This window comes from Gallinula chloropus (genome assembly GCF_964237585.1).
Source record: "Gallinula chloropus genome assembly, chromosome: Z".
NCBI classification, from domain to species: domain Eukaryota; kingdom Metazoa; phylum Chordata; class Aves; order Gruiformes; family Rallidae; genus Gallinula; species Gallinula chloropus.
Genome location: NC_140089.1, coordinates 75,875,581 through 75,900,971, shown reverse-complemented (window position 1 = coordinate 75,900,971; position 25,391 = coordinate 75,875,581). Strand labels below are relative to the sequence as shown.

The 25,391-nt window shown below is 41.6% G+C and overlaps 1 protein-coding gene across 2 annotated transcripts in view; it reads left to right on the top strand.

Annotated features, from left to right (window-relative positions):
* Nucleotides 1-293: 293 nt before the first annotated feature.
* WDR70 (WD repeat domain 70) overlaps nucleotides 294-25,391 on the top strand; it is a 154,455-nt gene continuing 129,357 nt past the window's right edge. The window contains exons 1-5 of one of the 2 annotated variants that reach the window (XM_084278657.1): nucleotides 294-382; nucleotides 920-982; nucleotides 1,145-1,228; nucleotides 5,677-5,791; nucleotides 9,725-9,926. In XM_084278657.1, the coding sequence (XP_084134783.1) occupies nucleotides 361-382; nucleotides 920-982; nucleotides 1,145-1,228; nucleotides 5,677-5,791; nucleotides 9,725-9,926 (486 nt within the window). In that variant the 5' untranslated portion in view covers nucleotides 294-360. The remainder of the gene's footprint in view (nucleotides 383-919; nucleotides 983-1,144; nucleotides 1,229-5,676; nucleotides 5,792-9,724; nucleotides 9,927-25,391) is intronic. The other variant, XM_084278656.1, reaches the window with a different exon arrangement.

Sequence of the window (25,391 nt, the reverse complement as noted above, 5' to 3'; positions counted from 1 at the left end):
AAATAATATACTAGGATTTGATGTCCTAGCGAAGTCTGGAAACTACCTAATGGAGCAGTGCGGACTGGATCCCCACTGTGAGGTTCCAGTACTTCAGGAAGCTGTAAAATCACCTCCTTCCAGAATAACGAAAGGACCTCGAGTCCCTTCTTAGGACCTTTGTAATTTCTAACAATTTCAGGTCCCAACTCGACGTGCGTGGTGACCCCCTTAAGGTTTTAGGCGCGCCCTTGACGCACCACCCACAGCGCTGACGCACGTTGGGAGTTCCCCTTGGGCCTGGGGGTGGCGCAGACAAAAAGGAGTCTCTGGCGGCAACTGGATTCTTCGTGCTTGTTCTGTAGCAGCAGCAGCAGCAGCATGGATCTGCCGGGGGAGGCCGGTGAGGGGGAAGGGGACACGGACTGGCCTAGCCCGGGCTCACCTCACCCTGCTCGTGCATATAACCCCCCCCCTGTTTTCTCTCTTTGTAGACTGTGCCTGCGCTTGTTCTGTAGCGGCAGCATGGAGCTGCCGGGGGAGGCCGGTGAGGGGGAAGGGGACACGGACTGGCCCAGCCCGGGCTCACCTCACCCTGCTCGTGCATATAACCCCCCCTGTTTTCTCTCTTTGCAGATTGTGGCTGTGCTTGTTCTGTAGCAGCAGCATGGAGCTGTCGGGGGAGGCCGGTGAGGGGGGAGGGGACACGGACTGGCCTAGCCCGGGCTCACCTCACCCTGCTCGTGCATATAACCCCCCCTGTTTTCTTTCTTTGCAGACTGTGGCTGTGCTAGTTCTGTAGCAGCAGCATGGAGCTGCCGGGGGAGGCCGGTGAGGGGGGAGGGGACACGGACCGGCCTAGCCCGGGCTCACCCCACTCTGCTCGTGCATATAACCCCCCGCCCGCCCCCCATCCCCTCCCCGTTTTCTCTCTTTGCAGACGCCGAGATGCTGGGGGCACCTGACCCGGAGCTGCCGGCCGTTATGGGCTTCTCAGGCTTCGGTGGGTTTCAGTGCCTCTGGGTGTTTACTTCTCGGTGAGGGCGGCGGTTGGAGGTGGAAATGAAGCGGTCGTGTCAGTAGTCCCACACAGCCGGCCAGGAGGTGCTGGAGGGCCTGTGCCGGGAGCGAGCCTGCTCTTCAGTCGCGTTTTATGCGTTTTTAGGAAAGAAGGCTCGGACTTTCGACCTGGAAGCTATGTTTGAGCAAACGAGAAGAACTGCAGTGGAGAGGAGCAGGAAGGTTCTGGGTAAGAAACGTGAACGTGGTCAGCTAATGCGTTTTAATCCTTGATTTGTTTTCTGGTCTTGAGGTGATCTCAGAAGTGGCTCAAAATGGCTGTCTGCTGAACACAAAGCAAGCGCAGTTTTATTCAAGGGAGAGAGTCCTAAGGAGCTCAGGGCTTGGTCAGTGATATTGTTGTTTATGTATGTTGTCTGACCGTGTAAGAGCAGTGCTGTCATGTAACGGTGAGAATTTGATGTGTGGCTGAGGCAGGCCCTCCTGCTGAGTCATGAGGTTCAGGAGGGACCGGGCCCTCTTGCTCTCTAAACGACTCAGAGGTCCAGTTTGAGTCCCTTACTTGGTCAGCGGTTTATGTCTAAAGGATTGAGTGTGTAACACGTACCGGAGTCAACGTTTGCCTGTCAGAGCCCCCGCAGGCCTTTCACTGAGACAGTTCACAGAATGGAAACAGGTAGAGTTCAGAATTGCTGTTGATTAATGCCGTTACCCCAAGAGTGCTAACAGATATTTATAATGTTGGTTGTGTCATGTTTTTGCTCCAGCCTCAAGCTGAGCACCAGCAGCCACCCTTTCTCTGTGGTGGTGGGTAAGGGGAAGGGGATGGAAAAGAAAACCAAAGGCAAACCTCATAGGCTGTGATAAGGATAGTTTACTGGGACAGCAAAGATATACAGAGAGAAGTAACAGGACTCTAGCAAAATATAGGAAACTGGTGAAACAAAAATCTATGTTCTCGCCAAACCGCACAACTCTGGCCATGCAGCCCAGAAGCGTCCTGGAACCGAACCGTTCCTGAAAACAGCGCAGCCTGGAGCCGCCCCTCCTCCTCCCCCCAGTCCTCAATTATACTGAGCATGACGTAATTGGCATGGAATACTCCCTTTGGCCAGTTCTGGTCACCTGTGGTAGGCTGCGGCCCCTCCTTTCTCGTTAGTAGGGAAATATGAACAACTGAAGAAGTCCTTGACTGCTTGCTAACAACTAGAAACATCAGCGTGCTGTCAGCACTGCTTCCCTCCTAACTTGCAAACGCAGCATTCCATCCGCTGCTAGAAAAGAAGTTAACTCCTTTCTTGCCGAAACCAGGACATTACCCACCCCTTATTCCATACCATTTACGTCATGGTCAGATCTAACAATTTCTTTTGGATATGACCAGTTTCTTGTTTCACACACGCATATATGTATGTACACGTGTATACACACACATGTGCATACAGGTACTATTCCCTTAGTTTATGGACCATCCCTCTGAGTTTGTTGAGTTCATTCAGTCCATGATTTTCAGGCTCCATTTGTTTTTATAAGTAATAGTATGTGCCATTGGATTGTTGCATGCTGCATCTCGGGCTCTTGACTGATAGACCTGGCATGGTCCATGCTCCTGGTCTGTGGGTGAAAAGGTGTTTATTTTCAAAGAAAAAAAAGTTCTTGGGAGGCTAGGTTTTTAGTTCCATCATCGTGGCACTCATCCTTCATGAACTTGTATGACTTTGCCTGTAATGCCATCGGTAAAACATACAGCAATTACAGCAATAATGAATATACAATAATGGGTTATTTAGCAATTATTATAATACAATTTCTACTTCATTAATTATATTGGCTATTCTCACCCAAAATCAAATTCCCTTGCAGTACGCATCCTACTCCTCCATCCCTCTGCATTACCCACCAAATACAGCCAGGTCCCTGAGCAAAATCAGTCCCAGACGTGGGTTTTCTTTTGCCTGAAGCAGAGATGGCCAAAACTGTCTTTCCCAATATACTCTTTCATATGCACTGCTGGGACTGTGTCTCCTTCTACAGTATGTAGAAATTTTTGACAGTGTCAGTTGGAAAGGTTGCTATAGCCACAGTTCCAGTCACTGTGTTTGCAGTAGCCTCAGTACAGCTGCAGTATCTGACGGTCTGTGTTCGTTCCCTTCCCGGTCTGTGTTCGTTCCCTTCCCGGTCTGTGTTCGTTCCCTTCCCGGTCTGTGTTCGTTCCCTTCCCGGTCTGTGTTCGTTCCCTTCCCGGTCTGTGTTCGTTCCCTTCCCGCTGATAGTGCTGCCTGCTATCAAGCAGTGTTTGGTAAATAGTGGCAAGGGCCCAGCACAGTGTAGTAAGGCGTGCATCTCTGGGAAACCTACAGCAGGTTTTTCTCAGATATGCAGTCACTTTATCGGGGCCCTGTAGCTGTTCAGGAGTGAAGTTCCAAACCATCAGGTGTGAGAAAATGCTTGGGCACTTACCCAGACTCTGCTAATTGTGATTATCCGGCCTCACAGAAAGCTCTTGACTGGTATTCATAAACCTGTGATTATTAGACAACGAAAACTGAACCATCTGCACCAAACCTACCAACAGCGAAATGCTAGTTTGAATATCCCAGGGATATTGAAGATTTTCAAAAACTGTTACAAAGCTGTTGTATTTAGCCCAAAGGAAAAGAAGGCAGTGTAGTATATTCCCCTCTGTGCCCCCACCATCCCGGGTGCCGTTATTAACCCCCCTTGGACAGCAAAATCTCATACAAGTACCAGCTTAAGCTCACAGTCTTCGATATTGTTGTATAATAGACCGATGTCATAAAATACACTAAAATGAAGTACGGGAGCTGCAGCCCCGAGATTGTAAAAAATCCTGCCAGGATTGCGTGCAGTGGCTTTGCTGCCGCATCTGTGACCACAGCCTTGTGAATAAATACCACAGCATCATGACCGGAGACTGCTTAAACAACGCTTATCACAACTTTGTCTTAATTGCAGTCGGGTCAGGGCCAGATCTATCGTTATCCCAACCTTTTGGCGCCAAAATAGGCTGTCGGTTTTGCCGCAGCAGAGAGCCGAGCACTAGGCAGTTGCCTGCTCTTTAAGAAAGAGGCGGGGAAGTTGGCGGGGAAGTTGAGGGGGGGGGGGGGGGGGGGGGAGAGGAGAGGAGGAGGAGGAGGAGGGGGAGGCGGAGGCGGGGACGGAAGGGAAAGCGAAAAAAAAAACCAACCCGAAAACTAAGAAACCAGAACCCCGCGGGTTGGGATAAGGGTAGTCTACTAGAATAGCAGAAAGATAAATGTAACAATGATAACAGGACTTCAGAGCATAATGTAGTTTCTTACCGACCCGCACAACTCAGGCCGTGCAGCCCAGCGCCATCCCGGAAGCGGCTTGTTGCCAGATGTCACGCAGCCTGGACTCGCCTACTTCTTCCTTCCCCAGGCTTCCGTACCGAGCAGGGCGTAATTGGCGTGGCATACCCTCTTCGGCCAGTTCTGGTCAACTGTCCTGTTAGTGGGGACATATGAACAACTGAAAAAGTCCTTGACTGTCTGCCAACGACTAGCAACATCAGCGTGCTATCAGCACTGCTTCCCTCCTAACTCACAAACAGCGCGTGCCATCCGCAGCCAACACTAGCCTAGCTGAAACCAGGACGCCTATAAAGGAATTATAATGCATTTTGTGGTTTATAAGGTTTATCAGTTTAGCAAATTTCACAAAGCTTTTTATTCAATTCAGCTGTTCAGCTTAGAGGCAAATTTTGGTATTCGGAATATTGTAATGAAAAAGATTTGTGTTTTACAGAGAGCGTTTTATTTTCAGATTTTAACATACACTATTGACTTAGCTTTTTGGAACACCTGTGCTCACTTTGGGAAAATGTCTCCTTTGATACCTGAGCTGTGGATAAAAAGAACTGAGATCAAGATAGGTTTCCAGGTTGTGTATCGTGCAGGCGCTTGTGTTTCTTTGCAGAGGAAGATGTTTCCTAGCTTTACTGCAAAACATGGTTATACTTTAATTAACAAACAGTGAACAAAAAATAAAGTGATATTTATTGTAAGAGAGAAAGTAACTTTTTTCCACCTAATTGAAGTTACTCGAGCACGTGTAGATACAGTAGCTGTATCTGTTACTCTCGTAATCCCACCTTTTTAACTTGTACTTTAAAATTCTTTAAAGTTCTGTTTACTTTGATTTTGTTGCACTGTTCTACAGGGATGCTTTTTCAGTAACAGAAGTGCAGATACACTCAATACCACCAACAACATGTATTTATTTTCCATAACTCATTTATACTTTTGTATACTTAAGTACTAATTCTGTTTGCAGTGCTATGAAAACTTCAGGAATTCTCTGAAGTAGTTGTACTGTTTATTATAGTGTTGAAAATACTGAAATACCAGCATCCTCATATGATCAATTTACATTTGATGGCAAACACCTTCCAGTTAGTTTGTACATGCTTCTTCCTTGTGAAATATTGTTTTTCTGACTGATTGTTGCAGTAGCAATGGAAATTTATTTTATGTGGAAAAGTATTTTCAGTTGAAATCCTTTATTTGCTGTTACATTTTTCATATATTTCATATTGGTCTGAAAACGAAGGAATTGTTTTACTGTCCTCAGCAAACCTCTAATTATTTTCTAAAAATATTGATTATTTGTCATTTATGTACTTTATGTATTCAGAGGCTCGTGAAAAAGAGAAGGAAGAGCAGGCTGAAAAGGCATTGGGAAGTCCATGCACTGATCCATCAACTTCAGTATGTTATGCAAACAGAATGAAGCCCATATTAAACCGCAGGTACTTGGATATGGTGGGACATTCCATGTAACACCTTTGCTATCTAAAAAGGGTTTGGGGGGGTTGTGTGTGTTTAAATCTGTGCTTGCTTAACGATGTGTCAATATTTGTAAATACCGACATTATGTATATCTAATTGTTTTGCAGTCTCCTTCCTAATCTGTTTGGCATGCTTTAGAAAAACCAAAACAAACAATGAAAAATGTTACCTGGATTTTAAAAAGATGTTAGTGTAAATATAATGGCTACATATGGTAATTTAATGAGGGATTATTGTTCCTACCTGTAAATAGAAAATATTTGCTCATACCTGCTGAAAAAGAAAGCAGAGTAGGTGAAGAGCCTCTGTATGCACATTTGATAGATTAGAAGTGGGATTGAGAACGTGTTTTGTCTTCTGTCTGAAATTTGCTCTCAAACTTGCCAGCGTTTGCTGTTGAGAAGCAATAAATTCTACTGCCTTGACAGTTTGAATTCTGAGTTACTGGGAAGTCAGTGGTAGCTGGAGGTAATGGGCACCGCACAACCCCATTGCATGGCAGGGATTGCCAAGATCACTGCACTGTAAAGCTTTAGGCTTCAGCTTCTATGGCAGTCCAGTAACCCATAGGAGACTCTGGTAGACCTTTATGTATCTTATGAGCTGATAGATTCTATATGTAGTAAATTGTTAGAAACAAATGGTTCAATCTGTGAACAAATTTCTGTTACAAAATATACTTTTTGCCTGTTGCTCTGCAGAAAACTCAAATGCATCAGGCATTTTTACTGAAATGATATATTGCACAATATACTACCCTATAGATCTTGTCTTATATCTTGTGCATGAGGGGAATAAATTCTGTGCTGCCATTTGGTTTTGATGATGTTAGATACATCTTTGGGGGAATAACGAAGGGTCACTAGAATTGAAATGTATGGGTGACTTCAATATAAAGAATCAATTAAAACAAATGGGGAGGTGGAAAGCAGTCAGGTGATATAGAGCCTTTCCCTAATAATTTCATTTCACTAATGGACTCAACAGAAAAGAACTCCAGGGGCATTGTATACAAAGGAAGATAATAAATACCTTTCAGTATTGTGAGTTATTGGGTAGTCTCTGGTAACTCACCAGAATTCTGCTGATACTAAGTTTTCTTTGCTTTTTCCTTTTTTTTTAATACTTTTTTTTTTAAAACAAGCATTGAAAAAGTAGGGCATGACATGAAAAGCCCTCTTGAAAGTTTTATATTTCATTGTAAAATATGATAGGTAGCGTAGTACTTAATACTAGAAGTGGGAATCCCCGGAAGGAAATGTTGCATTGTGACTTAGCCCTAATTTAAAGGATCAAGGTGGTCTGTAATTCTTCATTAGAAAAAGAATTATAGTTTTTAGGTACTATAAACTTATATATATACCTTGTTTTAGTCTCTAAAAATGAGAGACTCTGGAAATTCCATTAATATTGCCTATTAAAAATTTTCCAAATACTTTGAGTTATTACAGTAGCTCTCACACTAATTTTTTAATGGCTAAAAAGAGGTTGTTCACTCCAAGAGATCTGAAGAACAGCTACTGATTCCTTCTGCTTTTGAGCTAATTTGCTGTAGAGAAATACAGTAGTTATGCTCCTTACATATTTATGCATAATAACAGTTATGCTTTGTGAAGTGCAAACATCTGCTAGTATATATATATAAAAGAGAAAATAGGTGGATGATGTTGAGGAGAGTGAACACATGGGGGGGATATGCCCATATGCTAGCACAACTCTCAGAATGTTTTTTTGTTACTTCCCCTGTTTGTGTGCCACCCGTGCTCTAGTGTAGCTTTCTGATATTCTATCTTACAGCTTGTTTCGCTTACTGAGGAGGTAATAAGAGAGAGCAAAAAATAATTCCTCACACTTCTCTGAATCCTGGGAAAGGGACTATCAAATTGGTGCTTCTTTTTTTACAGCCTCTTGTAGAGTTAGAATGCAAGGCTGAAAGTTGAAGTAAATGCCACTTGTTTTGTTCTTCTGTCAGCACTGGTCTTAGTTGCTGTCAGAAGTGTAGATGGGTTTTTGGTCTGGCAGCATTGGGACATTCTTGTGTTTTACTTTGATCCTATCAGGACAGAGGGTATTAGTAGCTGGAACACTTGTCAGTCCCTGCCAAGCTTGGTATATGGTTAAAAATAATGCTGTCATTCTAACCCTCAAAATACTCAAATGTTTGATTTGATCAATTTATCCTTCCTAGTAAATGAAGGAATGATGAGGATGGGTAATTAGGAAGGAAGCTTCTTGGATGTCTATAGAAAGATCTAAAAATTTGCGACTCTGGGATTGGAAGGGCCTGCTTGAATCACTATGTTGTGTACATTCTTACTGTCACCTACAGTGTATATTTGGTTCTGTTCCAAAATTTAAATAGTTTGGCTTTTGGGGAAAAGATACCAGATTTGCTAGTCTCATAAAGCATATCAGGTTGTAGAATACAGCTCTCTTGCATGTAGTATTGCAAACATGTTATTTTTGGGGATACCTAACTTGGAGAACTTAAAAGGGCCCAATCCATTCCTCACATGCTAGAACAGTTTCCTTTTGGTAAAGATGATAGAAATTCTCCCATTGTTACAGAGTAAGAGAAGCCCTTTTTATTAGAATGAGATTTATTTGATAATCATAATTGATCTAGATCTTAAAATGTCTCATCACTGTGCAAAACAAAGTTTGTCTGTAGAGGTAATGTCTTTTATTAGCCTAGCAAATACAGTTGGAAAAACTGTACAAGCTTTCAGTTATGCAGACCCTTCTCATCACTAATATCTGAGGACCTAATTTGTCTTGATTTTAATTTCGTTTGATTTCTTCCTAAAACAGAATTTAAATTGCTTATCCAATTGCTGTGTAGCCTACTACTTGCCAGGTGTACAGCTGGTTTGGGGGGCAAAGTGAGGGTACATTCCCTGTCACAGTTACGTAGTTTAGAACATACTAACATACTCCTTAAACTTGTGTGTTTTTATTACAGTTTTAAAGTGATAACCTAAATTAAAAACCCCCATCACAATAGCAGTATCTCTGTAGTCTTTGTATTTTCTTAAACTGTCCTGTGCAGTCTGCTCACTCAGAAACTCACATGCACTTTCTTAAAGTGTTAAGATCTCAAATCAAATCTTGCAATTCGATCCCATCTCTGAATCTGAAAGAAGAAACTGATTTCCACTTTAAGGTATTGCTGTAATGATCAGAAGGCAAAGTTTGCTGCTTACCAGTTTTAGACCGTCTTCTAGTTGGAATGCTGCCTACTTGTAGGTGCCGGCAGAGGGAGCACATCTCATTCTGGGTAATCTGAATGAACCTGGAATAAATAGCTTTACCTACTTAGAGAAATTTTTCCCTGCCAAGTAAAATGTGTTCACGCAACTGGTTTGGATGACATCAGAATTATAATTTAATGTATCTTTTAGAATCTAGATTTCTGACAGTATCAAGTACTTGGTTGAAAAAGCCTCTTTCCCTGATACTCTTTACCAGCATTAAAAAGCAAGTTCTGTGCATTATGTTCTCACTGGTTGAGTTCCATCCAGACAACAGAGGCGCAGAGCATCTGCACAAGCTGAAACTTGAAACAAAAACTTGAAAATGCTCTGTAAAAATCTATTTACTTTGAAACAATACTGAAATATGTTCTACTGATGTGGGACTGTTTTTTACAATCTATCTAACTTTTTCTTTGGGTTTAGTTTGTCCAGTTTTTGAATTGTTTATCACTATGGTATTCCTTTTCGAAAGCTTTGTTTATGCCTTCAGGGTGATGTTTGGTCTATACTCTGTTAAATTACCTTATGTTTGCTGTTAATTTCAGTGTTTACAACAGTGCTTAACAGGTTTTATCTGAAAATTTCTATGGATGTGATGATGCTTTAAAAATAGTAATTTTAAAAAAAAATTCCATGCAGAGAAACAGATTCTGAAGAAAGTGAAGACAGGTCAGATGAAGAGTTAAGTGGTGTTTCCATGCAATCCCAGACTTCTGCTCAAGGTCCATCTGAGCATACTGATAATCGTGTTGAAGATGATGAATTCATGAGGCCACCATTTCCACCTGGGTTCAAGGATAGTGATGACGATAATGACGATGATACAGAGGAAGAAGATAATGTAAGTATTTGGTCCCTCTTTAATGTTTTAACACTTTGAGTAGACTCCAGTTTGTATGTGTGCTCTTTTCTTTATCATTTAATTTGCTGGTAAGGTATGACTGTTTGAAATGCAGAGTTTTTTTGTGTTCTTTCTAATGATTATTGAAGAATACTTATTATTATTTAAAAATCAATTTTACCTTTATACTTTTCAACCTATTTCAGTATCATCCAGAGTGTGTACATAGGTTGGGGTGAACCCAAATGCCTGTCATCTTGGGGAAAAACCACAGTATGTTACATGAAGAATGAATAGTTCTGAAAGTACTTATTAATAACTGCTGACTTTGTGCATGTATCTACTAGGTTGTGGTTAATCTCAAAAAATGGATGCTAGTTTAGCACAGGTGTGTTGTTCTTTGTTTGGGTCCCATTAGAATGCATTTTTAAATCACAGCTTGCCCTAGCTGTCCCCATTTATTTTCCTAGAAACAAAAATAATTCTTTTGCTGTGCTGTCAGCAGTTCTGAAGCTTCTAACTCCTTTATAGCACTGAGGAATTAAAGGCACACAGAGACAAATAACCAGGATTGGGAATGAAGTCCTGACAGGTATCTTTAGTCTTTGGGAGAGTAAAAGTCCTCCAGTGCTGCGACGAGAGGGAAGAATGCTGCCAATCAATGTGATTGATAAAGCACTTCAACTTTATTGCAAGCACACACTTCCTTTTATAATATTCCTACCACGAGTTATACTTGCTGTATTCTAATTGGCTCTTAACTGAAAGTTACATTAACATACTCCACCCATCTTGTAGCCTGGGAATCATGTCATCTTCTCAGTGCCAGGAGCACTGAATCCTTATAACACCTCCTACTCCCACATCTTGTGGCCATGCTGTGTGATACACAAGAATACGCTGACCGATTGTTGACCCTTCTGTTCTCACCAAGATGGTGTGGGGCCCAGCCTTACTAAGCTACACAGACGACTGCTTGGACAGCTGCTCCATAGGTTCATGGCCTTGCTTGTCAAGCCATTCTGCAACAATTCCGCCTTTTTCTTTTTGTACAAGCAACGCCTGGTTAGTTGCCTTTTCAGTTCCTCTTGTAATACATCTATATGCTATGTGTACTATTATAATTACAATTATAATGATTAAAAGCCAAAGATAATATACAGCTTAAGCAACAAAGCCTTACTACAATAGCAATAAGTAACAGTATGAATCTCGTTGTGGATGGACTGGGAATGGTTATTCATGCCCTCAAAGTCTTCACAACTGTGGCCGTGTGCAAGGAACAAAATATCAGTAGCAGCTCTGTTTTGCAAAGTAGCATGTCTCACACTGTCTACCTCAGTAAGCAGGCCACTAAGAGCAAGAGGTGTAGCATTGGTTTGTTCACTCAGCCAACAGCCTAAGTTTCTTAGTTTCTTTAAGGCAGCAGCAGCTGCTACCCCAGGGGCTAGTGCTGGTTTGCCAGAGTCAAAGTTTTGTGGACTCAACTCAGATCAATATGGTCAAGTGAGCTCCTTCATTGAAACACAGACAGAGCTTATATAAGTTTCTATATCAGTATACAAGTTACATTACATTGCTATTGGTTAGAAGCTCTGTTTATGTGTCTCACTATTGCTAATAGTTGGTTGAGGCCACACAGTCACTTTGTTCCTCTTTAAGGTAATTGCTAATGTTCTTGCAGTTTGTTATCTTAGGGAGTTTCTGACAAGCTCCTGTTCTCAGACATCTGCTCTCCTGTTGACCTGTCTCTGTTAGCTTCCCCAGGTCTGATTATATGGGGGTGAGAAATAAATCTCTCAAACTGCATTACTACAATTCCCCCTTCTTGTTTATGGACTAGCCAGATTTTTGCAAAGAGCGTTATCCATCCTGCCAGGGAAATACTGTGACATACACGGCAAAAATAACACTAAGGCAAAAATAACTGACAAAAACATAAGCCCTTGTTTAACTGAATCTAAAAACCATCCCATAAACAGAAAACCATACTGTAAAGTGTGGCAAGCTAAAAACTGCTAATTGGCTACACATACTGCTCACACCAAAGTGATTAATTAGTACTTATAATGAGTTTTGAGAAGCATATCTTACAGCTAATCACTGGTAGTTTACCTTTGATGTCTAAAAGTTATCTGCACATCTGCTGTGTTTTGGCCATCTTATGGCTAGTTAACAACATGTTCACTTGCTTCCATATACTTTCCTACAACTCCTTCTTGGGTTGAGGCAGTGCCTCAAGTGTCTTCAAGGTCACTATGTTTGAAAATGTAATTATCAAATACCTCTCAGCATGAGTAATTTTCCTGTCTTATGGGAATTCAAGGATACTGTCTTCTGTGAGGAGAGCCAGGCTGCTGGCAGGCCCACTGTCCTCCTTGCCAATTTTTTCCCTTTTAGTATCTGTGTTACAAAAACTACTTTTTGAGGTCTCTGCAAGGGCCCTTTGCAGAAAGCTCAATGAACACGACAGTAAATGTAAGACAAATACCATAATTACCAAATCCAATAATCCAAATTTGACCATTGACAATATCCATCCTGAAATTCCCCAGTCATGAAACCAATTGTAAGTGCCTTGATACCTTTGCTGTTTGCATTTGTTTGTTTTGCCAATCAGGAGTGTCAGAATTGCAGATAACATCAGCCCCACATTTTCCTGCAGGTACTGATTGCAGTCTGTGACCGTAGGCTGTTCAGAAATCACTATTTCCCTAATTTTCATTTAGCACAAACACATGCATTTTTCAATGACTGTCAGATCATTCAAAATATCCAGCAGCAAAATTCATAGTCCACTGTGGCTGCACTTGGAACACTTGACTTCAGTTACTGGGATCAGGATCTCGTCCTGGTTCATGCAAGCTTGAGTTCTTCTGGATCCACAGCTTTATCTGCTTGGCTCCTGTATCTGTAATGACACAGCCAGATCTCCTTCCCAAGTTAGTACCTGTAACTTCATTCTTAATAACACTTGACTTTTATCTCCCTTTTTCCCCCTCTTTTTTTTTTTTTTCCTCAAACCTTCCTTTAAACCTACTGCATGGTTCACCATTGGAGGTACCAAACTCAAGCCATTCTGCAACACTCCAGGATGCTCAAAGGATTTCTGTATATGCAATCTTAAATTCAGGGAGTGTTAACTTGAAATCATGTTATATCCTAGCAACTAAACCCACAGTTAAACCTCATGTCTGCTAATATTTCGTTGAAGTATTGCATAAAACTGCATCAGATACTTCCTGTAGCTGTTCATTCTGATCAGACTTTAGTGTTCATTACTTTGTTTTTGTTGTGGCCCTACTTATTTTCTTGAACAACAGAGATTTGAATATACCATACCTATAGACAGCAGTTGTCTTAGGGAAGAAAAAATTATTAAAAAAAGGAAGTTTTATTTTGGTGGAATGCCTTCCTGACAGGGTCCTATGAAAATTTCTAAATTAAGTATCTCCAGGTTGTTCTTCCTAATATGTGTTGGAAAAATCATGCAGATTCTTGCCTAAGAGCCACACTTACCATGTTAGCTAAATAATATTGGTCCATCTTATATGCCTATATTTTTCTGTAACTCATGCCGGAAATCACTTATATTTTCTTTTGCAAATAAGGAAACAAGTAGCTTGTGGTTTGACTATAATTTTGTTGCAAGATTAGATTTAAATTTTGGAAATTTTTTTCTGTGTATCCATGTCCTGTTATAAATGTTGTTTTCTGTGCTTAGCAAAAAACATCATGTTTTTAGCTTTCTGTAGTTCCATTCTGGAGCAAAATAAATATGTGCACACAGCTTTCAATTAGGTGTGTTGGCAATGTCCTTACCTACATATAATGAAGTAGCAAAATTACTCAATGGGGTCAAAGAAAGTTTTATCACATTGGTCAAGTAAGCTATAATGGAAATAACTAAATAGTCAGCATCTGTTTTACTGCATCATCAGTGAAAGGCTGGCATCCTTTGATATCTTTATTGTTGATTAATTTCAGTTGAGTAGTTTCACTATGTTCACACGAATCTAGAATCCTGTATGTATTACTGTTTCAGCTTATGGTATTATCATCTCTGACATCTCAGTAGCGAGTCCTGTATGAATTCATGAATGTAATAATTTTCACACTATAGATTAGTTTCAAGTTATAGCAGAATCCATTTATTCCTAATTTGGAATAAATGTGGTATTGTAGGAGTAAATATCTAAATGCTGAGCACTCATTTAGATAGCTAAGACAACAATGTAATTGAATAATTGAGAAAGGAGTGGATGATGTATAATATCTCTGTGTACATTTTTGGAGACATTACATATGTTGCACAGAATGGGATAATGCTTTTAGTACTAGAGCTAGCTGGTGAAGAGGGAGATATTAGCAACATAATAGAAAATACTTTTTTTAAAATTTGTGCTGTGGTTTGCTGCGTACCTGTTTTCTGGTGTTCTCCATCACAGGTGGCTACTCTCTAAAATGCAGTGTATTATACACGTGAATAATTTAGGGAAAAAATGGATTGTTACTTTAACTTGATGTCTGCCATGCCAATGAGACATGGAGGATTTTTTTTAAAACAAGTAATTGCTTTTATGCCTATCAGTTTTAGAGCACTGGGTATAATTTATTTTATTATTTCTCTCCGGTTTACCAGAACTCTTGCTTTGGTTCTGTAGACTTGTCTGGAATGCTGATGGGAAAACAATGCACACAACCAGCTGATTTTTACTTCAACCTGTCATTCTCAATAGGTGCTTTGCTGATTGTTTTATTTTCTGGCAAGATTGTGGTATTACTTTTTTTGTTTGCATATACTTGCATACTCTACAACTGGCTTGATAAAGTGGAGTTATGAGAAAACAGAGTTAAAAGACCCCAGTGAAAAGTTTCAGACAAGAAAGGTAACTTGCAGACGGGTGTGATTTAAGTTTGTCTGAACTTAACACAATAGTTACAAAACAGTCTAGAATAGATTTGGTTGAGAATAAGCAGAGCAGCAGAAATATGAGACTTGTGGGTTTTCAGTCTAAACAGTTAATTTATAACTGGGAAGATTTTGTGTCAACATGGATGCCAGAGGCTTTTGGGGCCTAGAGCCTCCCCTTACTGCTGCTCTTGAACTTGGTTATTTTCTTTCCTGTGAAAGGAATCAGGAAGCAGCTGTGCTTTCCTGATTTCCTGTTGATCGATTGGTGATCACAGTATGATCCTGTGAGCCCCAAGGAAGGCAGGTGTTAGTGTAACGAGAGCTCCGTTATTCTTTTTGCTTGCTTGTACACAGGGCTGTGGTGGGTATGCATGGGGGGCAGAACTGGGAGAGGAGAAACAGAAAGTTTCGTTGAATAATTCTTTTGTTTTGTTTCCAGATGTACTGAGAGGCTGTCTGTTTTGTTACTGTGCTTTGCTGCTGAAATAACTTCTTTAAGGCACAAGTATCTTTATTTTTGACCCCAAAGGAAACATTTTTTGTAGTAACTGTATGAGTTGTGATTCGGTAATCTGAAGTGGTTGTGAGTCTTGTGAACTTTGTGTAAGATATTCTGACTTGACACTGGTGGCTTACTGCTGGCTCTCAAGTCTGACTTCAGATGTGGGTTTTTTTATAGGAAGATTGGTTTTGCCACTATTTCTTGTTGAGTAGGTTTTGCTTTCCTATGAAAGACCGTCAGCAGAGCCTTTTGTCAAAAAGGCTTTCCATGAGTTTAGCATCCCTTGAGTGTGTTGCCCAGGGCTGCCTAGCTCACACAGGGTATTTTGCTGAATACTCTTGAGATGGAAGGAATAGATAGTGGTTATTAACTTTGGGAATTTTTCATACTGTATTGTCGTTTTTATATGAACATGCATAGCAGTGGATAATTGCTGTTATGAATCAGCACTTAGTTTTTGAGTATTACACATATCAGTAAATTGTATTTACATGTCGTGGAAGCTGAACATAAACTTTTGAGGAGAGCCATAGACATTGTATTACCTATGCAAATTCTCACTTGACTTACAATCTGGATTTACATAAATTTAGATTTAAAAGTATCTTATGGGGACATATGGTGGGGGCATTGCCCTTTATGTCACTGACCATGTGGAGTGCATGGAGCTCCACCTGTGAATGCATGAGGAGCTGACTGAGGATTTATGGGTCAGGATTAAAAGGGAGAACACTATAGTGGGAGGATCTGCTACAAGCTACCACACCAGGGAGACAGTGTATGAGGCCACTGTAGACAGACAGGAGCAGCCTCACGTTCACAAAGCCCTGGTCCTCATGTTGTACTTCAGCCACCTTTGCTATCTGTTGGAGGAACAGCATAGCAGGGCAGAAGCAATCCAGAAAATTCCTGCAGTGCATTGGTCATAACTGCCTTTCCAAGTTATAGAGGAGCCAACAAAGAGTTGCCTTGTTCCCGACAACAAGGGGGGGTCAGTGGAGAAAGTGAAGGTTAAGGATACCCTTGGCTGTAATTGATGATGAAATGGTGGACTTAGGGATGCTCAGGGCAGTGAGGAGGGTGCACAGCAAGCTCACTACCTCGGACTTCAAGATAGAAGACCAGCCTCTGCATAGATCTGCTTGGCAGAGTGCCATGGGACAAAGCCCTGGAGGGAAGAGACAGCTGGCTAGTATTCAAGGATCATGTCCTTCAAGCTCAGGAGCAATGAATCTTTACAAAGAAAACCGGAAAAATTCCTGGAGGCTGCATGGATGAACAAGGAGCTCCAGGGAAAACTCAAACACAAAAAGGAAGCCTACAGAGGGTGGAAGCAAGGGCAAGGATCCTGGGAGGAATACAGAGAAATTGTCTAAGCAGCCAGGGGTCATCAGGTCAGGAAAGCAAAAGCCCTGATAGAATTAAATCTGGCCAGAGACATCAAGGGCAACAAGAAAATGTTCTGTAAGTATGTCAGTGATCAAAGGAAGACGATGGAAAATGCGGGCCCTATCCCAAGCAAAACAGGTGGTGTGGTTTTGTGTGGCTGGGGGCTGCAGGGCGGCTTCTGCAAGGCTTGCTGTAGGACGGACAGAGCAAACACCAGCTGGCTCAAGGCCGGACCCGGTGCTGACCAAGGCTGAGCCCATCAGCGACAGTCACAGCGCCTCTGGGAGTCACATTTAGGAGGAAAAAACCCCCACAAGCAGCTGCTTTTTGCCCCCAAAGAAGGGAGTGAGAAGATGTAAGAAGTTTTGTAGACACCAAGGACGGGGAATTGGGGGAGGAGGCACCCCAGATGTGGGAGAGAAAGGTGCCCCTGCAACCCCTGGAGAAACCCATGGTGGAGCAGGTGACCCCCCCCCCTAGCCCATGGAAAAGGCCAAGACCCCACCTGCAGCCTGTGGAGGAGTCCCACGCTGGAGCATGGAGAGACACGCAGGAGATACTGTGACCCATGTTGGAACAAGCCTCTTGCCAGCACTTGCAGCCCATGGAGAGAGATGGAGACACAGAAATGAATGAGAGAAGGAGAGCCACCCCAGAGCAAGTTTGCTGGCGGGGGGGGGGGGAGGGGGAAGGCTTGTGACTCCGTGAAGGAACAGGCTGTTGTAGTGTGGGCCTGAGAGATAATCTGTGATTTTATGACTGCACCCCACAGAAGTGACCCACACTGGGTTCAGCTAGTGAAGAGCTGAAGACCTTTGGGAAAGGATTTGTGTTGGAGAAGTTGGTGACAGACTGTCTCCTGTGGGTGGGACCCAACGGTGCAGCAGGGTAAAGGTGTGAGGAATGCTGTACCGCCCCCCCACCCCACCCAGCTAAGAAGGAAAACAACTTGTGAGGAACTGACTGAAACCCCCATTCCCCCAGACCCTGCCCCTCCCCGTGCCACAATGGAGGGAAGAAGGGAGCGAAATCCTGACTATAGTGAAGTCTGCTAAGAAGGGTGGGTTGGGGGGAGGTGCTTTAAGATCTGGTTTTACTTCTCATTACCCGACTCTGGTTTCACTGAGTGTGCAGTGTGATAAATTAGTTGGATTTTTTTAATTCTATGTTGAGTCTGGTTTGCCTCAATCTGTATTTTCTCCCCTGTTCAGCTGAGAAAGGGAGTGATAGAGTGACTTTGGTGGGCATCTAGCCTCCAGCCAGGGTCAAACCACAACAACAGGAGACCTGGTTACACAGCATATGGAGAAGACTAAGGTACACAACAAATTTTTGCCTCAGCCTTCACCAGTGAGGGCTCTCATTACATTGCCCAGGACATAGAAGGCAAAGGCAGGGACTGGAAGAATGAAGGACTGCCCACGGTAGAAGGAGGTGAGATTTGAGAGCATATAAGGAACCCAAAGGTGTACAAGTCCATGGAACGTGACTAGATGCATCTGCAGGTCCTGAGGGAACTGGCAGAAGAGGTGGCTAAGCCACTGTCCATCATATTTGAGAAGCCATGGCAGTCTGATGAAGTTCCCACAGACTGGAAAAGGGAAACTTAGCCCCCATTTCTAAAGGGGGAAATGGAAGATCCAGGTAACTAGACTGATCATTGTCACCTGTGTACCAGGCAAGATCATGTATCAGATCCTCCTGGAAACTAAGCTTGGGCAAACAGAAAATCAGGAGGTAATTGGTGACAGCCGACATGGTGTCACTAAGGGCAAGTCATGCCTGGCAAATTTGGTGGTATGGTATGACAAGGTTGCAGCATTGTTGGAAAAAGGAAGAGTGACAGACATTACCTACCTGGAGTTGTGCAAAGCATTTGACACTGTCCCTCACGATATCCTTGTCTCTGAATTGGAGAGGGATGGATTTGACGGATAGATGACTTGGTGGATAAGGAATTGGCTGGACAGTGGCACTCACAGAGTTGTGGTTAGGGGCTCAATGCTCAAATGGAGACCAGCGGTGAGTGGCATTCAGTAGGAATCAACAGTGGGTCTGGCACTAACACCTTTGTTGGAGTCACAGACAGTGCAATCAAGTGCACCCTCAGCAAGTTTGCTGTGTGGTATGGCTGACAAGCTGGAGAGAATCGTAGAACCTTAAAAGTTGGAGAAGACCTCTAAGATCATCAAGTACTATCAAGGGATGCTGTCCAGGGGGACCTTGACCGACTTGAGAGGTGTGCCCATGCACACCGTATAAAGTTCAAGAAGGCCAAGTGCAATGAATGTTCTGCACATGGGTTGGCACAATCTTAAGCATGGATACAGGCTGGGTAGAGAGGGGATTGAGAGCAGCCTGAGGAGAAGAGCTTGGAGGCTGCGTTCATGTAAAGCTCAACATGAGTTGACAGTTGCATTCTTGCAATCCAGAAAGCCAGATGTATCCTGGGCTGCATCAAAACCAGCATGACCAGCAGGTCAGGGGAGGTGAGACATTGGCTGGAGTACTACTTCGAGTTCTGTGGTCCTCAGTACAGTCAGCATAGAGCTGTAGGAGCGAGCCACGAATATGATCAGAGGTCTGAAGCAACTTTCTTGTGAGGACAGGCTGAGAGAATTGGACTTGTTCAGCCTGGAGAAGAGAAAGCTGCAATGAGGCCTTATTGCAGCCTTCCAGCATGTAAAGGGGCCTACAGGAAAGCTGGAGGGGAACTTTTTTTTATCAGGGAGGGTACTGATGGGATGAGGTGTAATGGGTTTAAACTAAGGTGAGATTTAGATTAGACATCAGGAAAAAATTCTTCCCTGTGAGGGTCACTGGTGTGGCCCTGGCACAGGCTGCCCAGAGCAGCAGTAGCTGTCCTCCCTCCCTTGGAGTGTTAAAGGCCAGGTTTGGTGGGGCTTTGGGCAGCCTGGTCTAGTGGAGGGTGTCCCTGCCCATGGCAGGGGTTGGAACTAGATGATCCTTGAGGTTCCTTACAACCCAAACCATTCTATGAATCTATTGTATAAAATGGAGTCTGTTATTTTATATATTCAGTTTTTTGTAAGTAGCTGTTATAAAGCATTTTTAGGTTTTTTTTTTAATTTTGTGTTAATACTGATGGTATTTAAATTTAAGAAATATTTAGATTTAATCGGTTATTCATTTAGTATAATTTACCTCCTTTCATACCAGAAATTATGATTCTTAAAAAGACATAGTATCTTTTCAAGTACTTAAACAAATATTGTACAGCACCTGTTTTGTAGTAGTGTAAGGAGTACTGCCATATCAAGTTAATTTAAAAGACAACAGGTACATTTGGTATTGCTTCCTTCTGATATTTTCCTCTCGTTACAGTTTTCCTTTTTGTATGAAAGACCTGCACTAATTTGGGGAGTAAGAAAAATGAGAAGAAGAGTTGTCTATTTGAGTCATGAACACTGCTTCTCTGTAGTGTTCTTTTCATAATGATGTAAAAACCTGTCTGGTTGACAGTGACAGTTTTTCAAATGGTTGTAAGCTGTGGGGGATGGGGAGGGAGGAAGAGTGTCTTTTGTAGTCTGGAGCTTTTCAGGTTTGTTTTCTGTCACAAAACTATGCATTTTTGGAAAGTTTTAAGAAAATGTTTCTGGTTTTAGGCAGGGACTTGTTTTTCAGAGGGCAGATTTTTAATAATGTCAGTATTGAATGTGGCAAATTTTGAGACTGGGAGATAACAGTTCAGTCTTGGCCAGCTTTTTTGCCCTGGTAAGATGCAGTGGGAGAGTATTTGGTGTTTGTGCGATCAAAATAAAATCTGTCTTGAAGGGGACAGGAAACTAGCCAAAGCAGTCATGTCAGGTTGGGAGGTGGACAACTTTAAATCAAGGACAGCTGCATTTTTCAAGGTAATGTATGACACCTTTTAAAAGGCATTAATGAGAGAGTGTATTTATTCATGTTCTTTTTTAACTGTCACTAGAAATTTTGCTGAGATGTTTAACATAACTTAACTGAATGCTAGTATGTTGTGACACTTTTCCTCACTTGGAGCTACAGGTACAGAGGTGGTTGCTGGAAGAATCTGCCAGATGGATTTGCAAGGCTTTATCTTCTGTCTGTGACTTAGTTACAGTTGATTCTTCTTTGGAATGGAGAACTATTTCTCCTTCCACTACCAAAGGGATACTAATCATGTTGTAATTATGTCCCTGAAACAAGTACAGCCTTGGGCCTCTCCAAGGCTGTACTCTGATTTGGGGATATTTCCAAAATGATAGCGTAGCTGTATTCCAAGTTTTAGAATTGTTTTCAGACACTGTTAAATTTTTGCAGAGGTTTGACAGGACATACCAGTAATACTCATTTGTTCGAGATGGAAGAAAGCCATTTCCTGATGATTTAGATGGAGAATTTAAGTAGGCTGTAATTGCTCCAGTTAGAATTTGGCTATGGTACCAGGCTAAAAATCATGGTGGTGTAAAAATAAATAGATGTTATGGGAATTTCTAGTTGTCCTAAGAAGTTACAGCATTTAGGCTGAGGATTATCTGTTCTGGTAACTGCTCAATCTTATTTACCCATACCCAATCATGATTCATCTTCTCTGAAGAAGAGAAAGTGAAGTAAGCTGAATAAAGCAATTTATGTGTGTGTAATAGAGACAGAAAAGTGGGTTTGAGGATAAGTGTTTTTGAAGTGCTGTGTAGTTATTGATATGTTGATGAAAACGAGGTAGCACTTATCATTGCTTTCATTTTCCTTTTGCCTTACCTTTCTCTATAATCTGGAGGAACATAGTTTTGTCATATATGTGGATAATATATTCTTAGGTCTTGACAGTATTCCTGCTATAATTATCAGGATAATGTTTTCTTTATATTAAACTTGGGACAAATGATGGAGTTTTTGTAAAGGAACATTAATGTAATTAAACATGTTGCAAAGAATGGGAAAGATTGACTGAAAAGGGAGTTAGAAAGTATTTGCAAGCTTCACAAAAAATAAAAGAAAACCAAATCAAGCCCCTGGTTTTGTAATGAATGTTAGTGTAAGAATATGAGAGAATCAGAAGCTGGAATGGAAGGAATACTTAACATAAACTTGAGAGCACTGTATGAAGAATGTACAAGTGGAAGCAAACAAGAGTGATTCTCTTAGGTACTGTTTAACATTCAAAAAAAGATGTGGGGTATTTGCTCCTCTGCTTTCCAACCCAGTGCCTCAGAGCCCATGATTACTGGGTGTCCCCAGCGAAAACCAGTGTGCTTACAGGATCTCTATCAGTTCCATGGGGCATAGTAGGGCCAAGACTTCTCTGTTGTGTATCATACTATGCCATGCTTTTTTGTTGAAATTCTGTTGGTTTCAATCCATTAGTAACATGAGTGAACATGAGAAGATTGAGACCATTTTCTCTACAGGTACTTAGTGCTCTGAGTTTGTTTATAGAAATATTTTGTGAGAAAATAAGGCATATATTCATTGACTTTGTTTGATGTAGTCAGAGGTGACCTAAGTAGCATTAAATGAAATGTAACAGAGAATATCATTATTGTTACTACTGTCATTCTTAAAGTTTAGAGATCTTATGCCCTGTTTCTACTCTTTGCCAGCTCATGCTTATGTCTCTTGAGATCCTTGGTTTCTGTACAGCTAGAAGTTTTTGTGGAAGCCAGTGTCCTCTGATGTCCTTAGAGGGGAGAGTAGAGTTTGCTTTTTTTAATTGTTTTCTTTTCCTGCCAGGTATATTTGAATCATGAGTAACCTTGATGTTGTCACAATCCACAACCTAGACAAAACTTAATTTGGCAGAGGTTAAACCCCCTTGTGTTCAAAGGGAACCTCAGATTGCTCTGGGTGGCTGGGTGCGGCTGGGCTTAACCCCTGAGTGATGTCCAGTTATTGGGTGTTTTATCCTGATCAGGTCTGTGCAATTCTCAGAGAATACAATTAAGACTCGAAAAGGAGTCAAGGTTAAGCTTACTTTATTTGGCCCATGACAAACGTTCAGGGAAAGGGGGGAAGAAAGAGAAAAGGGTGGAAAAGAGAGATAGAGGGAGTGGTAAAGAAGAGAGGTGGGAGGGCGGGGTATATCTGCTGCCACCAGGCTACTGCATTCCGTCCGATGGCAGAGTATGCTTCAGTGTCTCCCAGTCCGATGGAAGGGAGAACGTTTCCTCGTTTGTCCCTGGATGTGTTCCTTCTCCATTGCTTCCCTTGTTTTTTTTCCATGGCAGAATGCTCCCTTTTTGTAGCCATACTTTGTATGCCACAAGCTTCCACCTGGCTTGTGGGAATGCTTCAAAGTGGATGAGGGAATGTCCGATGTGTGAATGGCTCCTGCTGTTTCTCCTGGTAGTGGATTGCTCTCCTGATGTGTGAATGGCTCCTGCTGTTTCTCCTGGTAGTGGATTGCTCTCCTGATGTGTGAATGGCTCCTGCTGTTTCTCCTGGTAGTGGATTGCTCTCCTGATGTGTGAATGGCTCCTGCTGTTTCTCCTGGTAGTGGATTGCTCTCCCGATGTGTGAATGGCTCCTGCTGTTTCTCCTGGTAGAGGATTGCTCTCCTGATGTGTGAATGGCTCCTGCTGTTTCTCCTGGTAGAGGATTGCTCTCCCGATGTGTGAATGGCTCCTGCTGTTTCTCCTGGTAGAGGATTGCTCTCCTGATGTGTGAATGGCTCCTGCTGTTTCTCCTGGTAGAGGATTGCTCTCCCGATGTGTGAATGGCTCCTGCTGTTTCTCCTGGTAGAGGATTGCTCTCCTGATGTGTGAATGGCTCCTGCTGTTTCTCCTGGTAGAGGATTGCTCGCCTGATGTGTGAATGGCTCCTGCTGTTTCTCCTGGTAGAGGATTGCTCGCCTGATGTGTGAATGGCTCCTGCTGTTTCTCCTGGTAGAGGATTGCTCTCCTGATGTGTGAATGGCTCCTGATGTTTCTCCTGGTAGAGGATTGCTCTCCTGATGTGTGAATGGCTCCTGCTTTTTGGTGGCTTGTTGAATAGTCATTAGGTCTTTGGAAGCCTGAGCTGGTGGTGGTGATGTAGTGTGCTAGGAATGAGGTTTGCTTAGGTGAGAGTAAAAAAGAGGTATGGTTCTGTTGGCAATTGTAAAGGCATATTTCCAGTGTCTTACAGCTGTACAATTCTGTCACCTACCTCTTTACAAAAAAAAAAAATTCAAAGTCTTTCTAAGCATGTATTCTTCATGTGTATCAGTCACAGGACCGTATGTTTGATACAGTATTATTTAACATGAAAATGTAGTTGGAAATGTTAGGAAATGCCATTCATGCAATGACTTATGAACATCTGATCCTAAATACTACTTTTGTTACTTCCAGTAGGAGTTGGGGTCTTTAGAGGTGAAGAGACTGAAATAAATTAATTCTTTGAGCATTTAAAGTGCTTACACAGTCAAAATAAAGTAGTGACTACTTTTTTGCGTGATGCTTTTGTTGGAAATTGCAGCAAATTTCCATATACTTTTATAAGGCAGCACAAAAAGTGTATTTTATTTTCTATCCTTGTTAGAATATATAGAATATTTCTAAATTTGGAAAGACAGGTAACAGCAATAGTAATATAAGCTCTTGTTTGAATGATGAAGAAAAAAAATGGATAATAAAAAAAGTATTTGAAATATTTATGGTGGAGGTGATTAAATAATTTAGAAGGGCTATAATTGAAGGAAGAGTGGAAGTGAAATGCAGTTACATTTCCATTCCCAAACAAATGTTCACAGGATTTTCAATTAACAAATGAGTTATGTTAAAATGTTTGAACTGCAGGCTGCTCCAGTGGTATCCTTGGAGAGCAATATTGTTGACTCTTGGGATGTCTGCTGTTTGTTTAAAAAGTGGCTTTGGATTTTAATGAACGTGATACTATGGCAGTAATGTTTTACAACTGCTACAATAGCATCTTTTATTTGCAGGTGGGCACTTAGGACTATACAGGGACTATACATACTTGATGGTAACACTGTCCAGATTGCACAGCAATCATACTGAACTTCCTTCCTTTACTCCTTATCTTTTTTGGTGTTTTAATACCCAACACCATTATTTTAAAATTGTTAGAATATTGAATAGTATTTTTCTGAGTTGCTTTGTGTACTATTTATAAATGTACATTTGATGCATTGTTGTAACTGAGGATTAATAGATGTTCATATAATGAAATGTTATGGCAATATGTTAGAAAATATTTCTGCTTTCCTTTCAAAAGCTCTAAGAGTTATGTTCTCCAAAGGAACTCAAGAATTGCAAAGAGTCATTCATATTAACTGTTACTAACTGGCCGTTTTCCACCTGGTCCAGTCCTGAGGCTTCTGAAATGTGTTTAAAGCTCTTAATTGGGCTCTGGTGAGTGCACTTGTAGATTTTTTTTTGTGAACTGTTTATTCCTTTATTCTACTGGCAGTATTTTATTGTAATTGTGAAAGTTACCAGTTTTGCATCTGTTATTTTTATAGAAAAACTTCTTGAAATGTCTCAAATAGCTATTCAGTGACAGACAAAATACAAGAAAAATGGAAAATAAGCCCGTAAGGTTTTGCATTTGAGGACAGGTGTGTTAGAGGTAGCATTTGGTTTTCAAGATAAGCATTACTTTGAAAAGCAAAAATTATTTTTGTATCTTAAGCATCATGTGCAAGAGTAGTGAAAACATGATAAATTATGTAACCTTT